We start from the raw sequence: 8,591 nt of genomic DNA, 5'->3' as shown, positions 1-8,591 counted from the left end.
TCCCCTTGGCAGGAGCAGTGACACCTCCGGGATTGTCAGTACTTCCCATCCTCAGCCAGAGCAGGGCGTGTCACAGGAACCAGGCACAGCTTGGATTGTCCTTGTCCCCTGGCTGCTGGAATGGAGGTGGAGCTGCTCTTTCACCTCCTATCCTTACATTGTAAAGTCAAATTAAAGAAAAAAATGCCAAAACAACCTACACACTAACAGAAAACAAAACATTTCACAGCTGGAAAAGGGTGCTGGAGCTGGGTAGGACTCCTGTGCCCTTCAGGCAGCACCACCCTGCTCTGAGTGGCCCCTGCAGCACCTGCCCGACCTGTCCTGGGTCTAAATTCACATTTCCCTTCCAGTCCTGCAGAAGGAGACTCATCACCCTGAGCTGGGTGGGAGCTCACAGCTCACAGGCCTAAGGACCTGCACTCACTGCTCCTATTCTCACTAACTCTAAATGCTCAAAAAATTATGGTGCCAAATCATTTTTTAACTAGTTTATTGAAATTAAAAAAAGACTTATAAAACTGAAGAGGAACGCTTAAGAGAACTTTACAGAAAGCAACAACTTGCTAACAAACAGATTAGGCAGTCGATTGGAATTGGACAGTTTGCAATCCTATAACACACATGTGGACTCCTCAGTCTCCTCTTGCCACGTACTTTAGAACCACCCCAAAAAGAATCCTATAAAAATTGCTTCAAAGCCCCTTTTGCATTGCAATAGTGCAGCAAACCACAAGTAAACAATCTCCTGTTAACCTGTTATTTCAAATATAGACTGAAAAGGCAACAGGCAATTTTGTGCAATTCCATTTTAACAAACTTTGAAGTTGAAATATCAAATCTACACAGTGCTGTCCCTTCACAGAAGGCAGGGAGCTGCTGGGTCATCATGTAGGGAGGCGTCCCCGGCTCTGTAGGCTGTGGAAGTGGGCTTCCTTCAGGATCTGGTTGATGTGGAAGTAAGGACCTTGGCTTAGTGCAGACTGCTCGTGGAAGGGCTGGGAGGAGACAGGGCTGGATCCTGCAATCCTGGGGTTGAGGCTGGACTCTGCTCTGTCAGGGCTGTTGATGCTGCTGCTGCTACAGCTGCTGCTGCTGCTGCTCCCACTGTCACTGCTGGAGGACTGGGACACACAGAGGGTGAACAGCAACATCAGACATTTCTTCCTCACCCCACAGAAGCAAACCTTTAGGAGAAATCCCTCCCTTCCACATTTCCAGCCCGATGGACTGAATAAATCCACCTTGGCATGGAGAGGCTGCTGTTGCCCACACCCGTGTCACAGAGCCGAAGGGACAAGCCTTCACCCGGGGTTCAGTGACCTCCGGGATGTTGGATTTCAATCCTTCCCAGTTAAAGCCCTCAGCTCTGCCCCCAGCCCCACATTAGCACTAGTGAAGTTTGCTGGATTCATCTGAGAATTGGAAAATAAAGAGCATTCCCAGGGAGCTGCACGTGTCAGTACAGGCAGGCAGGGCAGGTTTGGCACATCTGCTCTAGCAGAGGTTTGAGGGAAGCACCATGCAAGCATTTTCCTACGAGGCAATCCTTAAGTGACACCTGAAGCACCCAAAGCAAGAGGCTGTTAGAAACCAACGCACACAACACCCATTCTAAGTCTCTGAACACCCTGACATCGAGTACTCCTCTCCCAGTTAAGTACTCCATGGCAGTGCTAACTGGAAGTGTTCCATAGCAATTCCATATCAATTTACTTGACGTGACAGTGAAAGAGCAACAGGCACCAAAGATTTCCTCATGCAGCAAAAAGAACTCAGCATTGGACTGGAATAAGAGGCCAGGGCTCATTTGCCAGCATTTAGGATAACCACTTTTCATGGGAATGGCTGGAACAGCATTTGCCATCATCATAAGGGATTCAAAGACAAAACTGCCATTTTCAGGGCTGCTAAGGAAAGGTTCCATTAGTCCCAGCTGGAATATTTTAGTTCTGTGTGATCTGCTGGTCAGGACCTGCAAATATTTGGGTGAGTCAATCAGCAAGTGGCTACTCTGCCTCCCCATAAATGATTCATAAAAGCAGAGTAAGTGACAGCAGCTAAAAAAATCTACATTTTTCTAAGGATTAAGCCACAGAAGTCAAAGCTTTGTGGCCACAGCAGAGGAGGACAAATTTCGAGAAATCCTCAGGGATTTACCAGTCAGCACCACTTCCAGTGCCCGGAGTAACTCAGGAATGGTGCAAACTGCACCCAGCAGTGTGTCCAGGGAGGCACTGTGGCTGTTTGGGGTGGAACACCACCCTCCCCCCAGCCCTGATCCGCCATCGATCCTGACCATCCAACCCTAACAAATTCCTTTGTTTTGCTGAGCACCAAAAATGCCTCAGCTCTGAGGGAGCACAGCAAGCCAAGCCAAGGGCCCCAGGCTGCGAGGAGAGAGAAACACCCAGCGGGGTCATTCCCGAGGGAGCACAGATGGAACCACGGGAGCAACCAGCTCCTCTTCCTAAGTCTAGAGAGGGAGAGAGCCCCGGAAGGACAGGGAGGAGCTGGGGGTGGTGCTGGGCAGCCCAGCTGCTGTTGCAGAGCAGCACAAAGAGTCACACGCGATGCTGGAGGGGTCACGGCAGCCTTGGAGAGAAACCCACCGCACAGGACACTTTGTTTCCTTTTAGTCTGCGCTCCTTAGTGAGCTTCGTTACAGCCACCTTCTGCAAATCAAGGTAAAAATGCACATGAGAACCTGGCCTCGCTTGCTGCTCACGTTTCACATCTCAACAAACATTTTCCAGCTGTTAGTAGCGATTATTTTGTGCATCTCGGAGGTTTGTAAAGCCGGCAGAGTGTCCTGGGACGTGCTTCTGACACCTCAGGCTGGTGACAGATGTGGTTGGTCAGACCCTCTTTATTTCCAGTTCTCTATGCAAAGATTCACTAGCACTGGCACCCCTTTATCATTGCCCAAATCACATGGAGCACCTACCATGTCCCCAGGCTGTGGTGCACATTCTGTAACGCATTTGGACTACAATCAGACAAGAAAAGAATCCTTGAAGTCATCAAGTCAGCAAGACAGGCATCAACAAAGCTTTACAGGGGCAAAGCAAAGCAGCCCAGTGACATTTATGAATAATCAAAAGGGCATCTTCAAGGTTTACTGGGCTCATTAACCCTTAACATCACACTTTAAGTTTTAAAACCAACAAATGTCCTGTTAAATGTGCAGATCTGTGCCATTCCTTCCTGACAGGAACTGGAGAGAGCCACTCAGCCCCTGCTGCTCTCAGCATCTTCCGAGGTGAGTTTAACAGAGCCACGATCTGGTTTTAGTTAGAACTGAAGACCAGCCCTTCCCTCAAGAGAGGGGGACAAGAACTTTGATTTGTTCTCTGCCAAGAACCCGGCGGTGTTTCAATCCTGGCACCAGCCAGAACAAAGAGGAACTATGAGAAATTCGGGTTTGCAGAAGTTATTCAGGAAGGAAAGGATCAGCCAGAACACTCGGACTCGCTTCCTTCGCTGGGAAAATGAGAGCAAAGGGTTTCCATTGGTGATTCCCCAGGCTGCAGAGCACAACTGGGAACCTCAGCATTCCTGTGAGTGCGATTCCCCTTGCAGGATCCACTACAACTTCTCCTGGCTTGATTTGGGGGCAAGCAATGGATTTCTACCCAAATCTCTGGGCAAACAACACAGCTGAGCTCCTGGAAAAGGGAGGACAGGCTGAACAGGAAGTGAAATCCCGTGGCAAAGGCTCTGCCTTGCTAATGTTTAACGCTGGCTGCAGCTCCAGCCCCGTGTCTGTGCTGTCCATGGACTGAACCCCAGAGCAGAGGTTTCTGTCACCCTCAGGGTGGCTGTAACCTGGGAGTGGCTTCTCCAGGAGCAGCAGGAATGGCACATCCTTACAGCAACTGGCCAAAAAGCAGCACTGATGGAGATTGAAGGGAATCTGTTTCCATCCTGTGAAAGCTGGAAGTCAGGGGTGCTGCCTGTCCTGGGTGAAAGGACAATCCAGTGGGGGAAAACACCAAATCCTTTGGAATCGGATCTGGTTCGGTGAGCAGTGGGATTCAAAGTGAGGGACTGAGGGATAACATCACAGAACAGCCCAGGTTTGAACTGCCACTAAGGAAAAACCTCCCTTCACCTCATTCTCCAGAGCAAAATGTGTAAGAGATCCTGAAAAAAGAAAAAAATGGGAAGAGATCCTGCCAAAAGCCAAGTCCTGTTTGAAGTGCAGCTGCCTGATTGCCACCCTGAGGTTTTGTTGCTCTCAAAGAGGGAACAGTCAATTTGAGCTCAAACAGGCCACAGGAATCAGGACTTTGGGTGATGTTTCACAGAAAGCAGGTGTGTAACCCCCTGCGATGAAAAGCGACTCTCACGTGCCCTCGGAAGTCACAAATTGCTCCTGCTCCCCCTTTCCCAGTCAATATCCCAAAACCCGTGGGGATTTTTAACCAGCAAGAGGTGTCTTCGCAGGCAGCAAAGTATCAGGAAACTAAATACAAGTGTTACAAACTGGCTGAGACTTTCCAAGCGACACCAATCGGAAGCACTCATGCACAATGAGCACAAGGATTTCTCCCTTTGGCACAGGAAGTCCTTAACCAAATGCTGGAATAATACAGATTTAATCTCGTGGCTTGAATTTTTGGGCATGCTCAGTTCAGGGATCTGACAAGAAAACAAGCCAAAAAAAAAAAAAAAGATAGAAAAAGCTCCATTCATCAGGAGAAAACACTGGGAATTCTGTTCCCCAGAGAACGGGGCTGGTGGCGTTTGGGAAGCTGTGTCCACATTCCTCAGCAGTGAGAGCTCCTCCCTGCCTCCCACCAGGGTTTAATGTGTTAAAACCAGACTTTTACCAGGCAAGTGCATGCAAGAAGCGGAGTCTCTGTTAGGCTGAGCAGTGACCTTGCCCTGGGTCAGCCATGCCCGAGCTGTTCCCTCGCAGCACCCAGGAAACCAGGCCAGGGTTAAGGTCACCCCTCCTGTGTGGCCACAAACCCACTGCCAGTCCTGCTTTTAGTGGCTCTGCCCAAACACCAGGTGTTTACACGACAAGCAAAGGTGCTTCTGCCACTCACCATCAGGGGGTTTCCTGATATCCTTAATTTCATTACTCCTACTTCAATCCCTTGTTCCACACTAAATCCGTCCTCCTCCCGCCACAAAGCTGCTTTAGCCTTTAACTACTCTACACACACGGAGGGGTTTGACCTGTTGGACAAGTGATTCAGTGTCAGATGGCAACAAATCAGGGCTGCTTCTCCCCATCACACCCCAAAATGCAAAGTCTCCCTCCTGAAAAAACAGCAACACAGCAACCAGGGCAGTTTTAATCCCGGAGAATTCCTTCATGATGGGCAGCAGCTCCTAAAGCATTTTCCAGCAGTGTCCTATCACATAATCTACTTGTATAGGTTAAAAGAGTCTCCCTCACAACAGCAATGTATTAATATACATTTGAAACCATTTCCAGATTATAAAAGAGCTCAAAGTTACAAAGCAATTAAATATTTTCTGCGGAGTATAATTAACAGTTGAACGACCCAGTTAATTCTGTAATAATTCAGACTGCAATTGCTCATTACAGTCCACCTTCAAAGAGAAAAGGCTCTAAAAAACCAAGGATATTTGCAAAACCTTCAAAGAAATTAATTTCATTAACTTCCAGGGATGCAGACCAGGAGGGAGCCTCTGCTCTGCACCCTCTTTTCCACGAATGTTTTGCAACACAAGGACGTTGCTCACAGTGAATTTTCAGGTGACTCACACAGGTGACATCTCAGGAAATCTGGCAGCAGTTGGGAAATCAGCATATTTTTTTTTAAGAAAAGCAATCTCAAACTGCAGCAAGAGAACGCCTGTCTGGTGAGGGGTAAGAAAACAAGAGAGTTTATCCCACATCCAGCAAAAAATGATGGAAAATATGAGACAAAACCAAATCGTTTGAGTCTGTGTTCTGGCTGTGAACAAGTCTTGCTTAAGCTGAGCAGCTCTATCAGAGCATTTTTTCCACATCAGATAAGGCCTGCCTGGAATGTGTTTTGTCTTTCCCCCACAAATAACCACCTCACTGTAAGTACAGGCAGAGCTGATGGTCAGGCAAAGTGAGCACAGGGACACATCCACCCTCACCATCCCCTCAGCTCTGGTCACAGCTCATCCCACACAGCAAAACCAGACATGGCAGGGAATTATTTCCCTGGGTGTTGCAAAGCAGGATTTGGAATTTCTTCCCAGAAATATTCAGGCCAGGGATAACCAGGCTCACTGGAAATGCTGATTTCCAAACTGCCCTTGACAGATTTCAGCCTCCGATGTCACCAAGTCAAACTTCACCACGTCAAACACAAAGCTAAGAAATAGAAATGTTAAAAAATGCACAGGGTATTCCAGCTGCTGTGGAAATGCAGCACGGAAGGGAAGTGGATTTGCCTGGGAAGGCTCTCACCTCAGTGTCCCACGAGTCCTGCAGGACAGTGTTCCTGGTGCTACGCTTTGTCTGGGGAACGTGACCATCATCTTCATTGCCATTCCTTCTCCTCTTCCTACAGGAAATTCAGGGGGAAAATAAATGATCAGCGAGCTGATCTACCTTCTGGTTTGTTCTCTGAAGGCACCCAAAACAGCAGGAACACTTGATAAATTAATGCAGGACGCATCCAGACCCCCGAGGTACTGTGGACTCTCATATTCCCCTTTTAGCTGCTGCCTAAGGGCAGAGAAAAAGATCCTGTTTCTCACAAGCTGTTTCCTGTCAGTTTAAGGGACATGGACTCACATTAAAACCATCCTTCTAAATAAACTCGTTTAACAATTGTCAGCCTTGCACATCTAAAAATAATCCCTGTGCTCGGAGTGACACCTGACAGGCCAGGACAGCACCAGGACAAGTGGCAGTGACCACATTTTCAATGAGCACCCAATTATTCACCTGCTCACACCACCCCACAAGGGCTTTCTTTAATCTCTCCACTCTGACAGTGTTTGGAGTCAAGTCACATTTCAAAACAATCATATTTCCCACGTGGAAATAAGGTTTTGTCAGGAAACACCTCGTGGAAAACAAACTCGTCCCTGTTTCTGATGTGTTTGCCACCCTCTCATGACATCTCTTGTACTGTTTGGCCTGGTAGGTACAAGTTTTAACCTAATTTTCATCCAAATCTTTGCAGACATCAAGGCAAAGCAGAGTTCGGAGGAGGATAATGGGATGGGGGCGGTGCTAATATTCCCAGACTAGAGGAGACAGAGGGAAGACCTCAAAGACCGGGTTGGACAGGGCTCAGAGCAACCTGGGATAGTGGGAAGTGTCCCTGCCCATGGCAGGGGGTGGCACTGGATGAGATTTAAGGTCACTTCCAACCCAAACCATTCAGCGATTCTGTGACATCGACACAGCAGCTGATCCCCAGCAGCATCCCAGAATCCCTGTCCACAGAATTTCCACACCAACATCAAACGATTTTCCCCACCATACAAATGTGACAAGTCAGCCAGGATCTCAGCAGCCTCCAAAACACAGGACGGAGCTGTTTTGGTGCCTAAAATTAATCCGTGCTCGAATGAGTCAAAACAGACGGAGGGAGGTATTTATAAGTGGATCCTTTCTCACAGCCGGGCTGTGCAGCAGCCTCAGTGCCAGGATTGGGCCCCCGCCTACAGCCCAGCGCTGCCTCCCCGCTCCCCATCCCTGCGAGCACAGGCACCAAACGCGGCCCAGCGGCTGCCCCCGGGCCCGGAACGCTCTCTGCGGAAGGGACATTCCCTCCTCACCCCGCCTTTGCCTCTGGATCCTTCCTTTCCTCAACACCTGCAGTGACCGCGACACCTCCAGTCCAGCTTGGACAGGGCTGGGAGCACCCTGGGCTACGGAAGGGGTCCCTGCCCATGGCAGGGGTGGAACGGGAAGGGCGTTAAGGTCCCTTCCACCCCATTCCCTGACTCCATGATCCCCCACTGCCTCACAGCTCCGGCCCAGCTCCCACCCGCTCCATGATCCCTCTGGTTCCTCCCCCACCAGGCCGAGAATCCTCCCCCGAATCATCTGCATCCTCTACGTCCCTTCGACCTCCCGAACGCACCGCACCTCCCCGCCCGAAACCGTGAACCCCGCAGCCCCATTTAATCCCTCCCAGCGCTCGGGGGCCGCTCTCCCCTTTCCCACCCCTCACCCCCGCACCCCCCTCAAGCCAACCCCCGCCCTCCCCGCGCGGTGCCCCCGGGGCTGCTCCGAGCGGCCGAGCCCCCTCCCCTCAGCCCAGCCCCTCCTTCCCCCCCGCCCGCCCGCCCTCAGGCCGCGCTGCCCTCGCCCACCTCTGTCTCGCTCCCCGCTCGCTCGGCAGCGGCTGCCGGCAGCTCATGGCGGGTCGGAGCGCGGCGGGGCGGGCGGGAGGCCGCGGGGAGGCCGCGGGGAGGCCGCGGGGAGGGGCGGAGGCCGCGGTGAGGGGCGGCAGCGCGGCCCGGCCCGGCCCCGACCGCCGCTTCCGCCGCGGCCGCCTCGCCCCCGTGACGTCACGGCGTGCGCCCGCGCGGGCGGGGCTGCGCCATTGTGACGTCACAGCGCGCCGCGCGGGCCGGCGGCGGGGCGAGCCGCGCCATTGTGACGTCACCGC

The 8,591-nt window shown here is 51.2% G+C and overlaps 1 protein-coding gene across 3 annotated transcripts; it reads right to left on the bottom strand.

Moving 5' to 3' along the window:
* Positions 1-476: 476 nt before the first annotated feature.
* VCF1 (VCP nuclear cofactor family member 1) lies at positions 477-8,471 on the bottom strand. Of its 3 annotated transcripts, none has more exons than XM_069032588.1 (4): positions 8,293-8,471; positions 6,428-6,524; positions 2,948-2,989; positions 477-1,124 (listed from the first exon to the last, which is right to left on the bottom strand). In XM_069032588.1, exons 1-4 carry the CDS (start codon positions 8,337-8,339, stop codon positions 888-890), a joined length of 423 nt encoding a protein of 140 aa, XP_068888689.1. In that variant the 5' UTR covers positions 8,340-8,471; the 3' UTR covers positions 477-887. The 3 variants fall into 3 exon arrangements, with proteins under 3 accessions (XP_068888689.1, XP_068888688.1, XP_068888690.1); XM_069032587.1 differs by lacking the exon at positions 2,948-2,989 and adding an exon at positions 2,613-2,675 and having other exon boundaries at positions 8,293-8,470; XM_069032589.1 differs by lacking the exon at positions 2,948-2,989 and having other exon boundaries at positions 8,293-8,469.
* Positions 8,472-8,591: the final 120 nt, after the last annotated feature.

The sequence above is a fragment of the Aphelocoma coerulescens genome, chromosome 18, assembly GCF_041296385.1.
Source record: "Aphelocoma coerulescens isolate FSJ_1873_10779 chromosome 18, UR_Acoe_1.0, whole genome shotgun sequence".
NCBI classification, from domain to species: domain Eukaryota; kingdom Metazoa; phylum Chordata; class Aves; order Passeriformes; family Corvidae; genus Aphelocoma; species Aphelocoma coerulescens.
The sequence above is the reverse complement of the archived record's forward strand: the minus strand, read 5'-3'. Positions and strand labels throughout refer to the sequence as shown.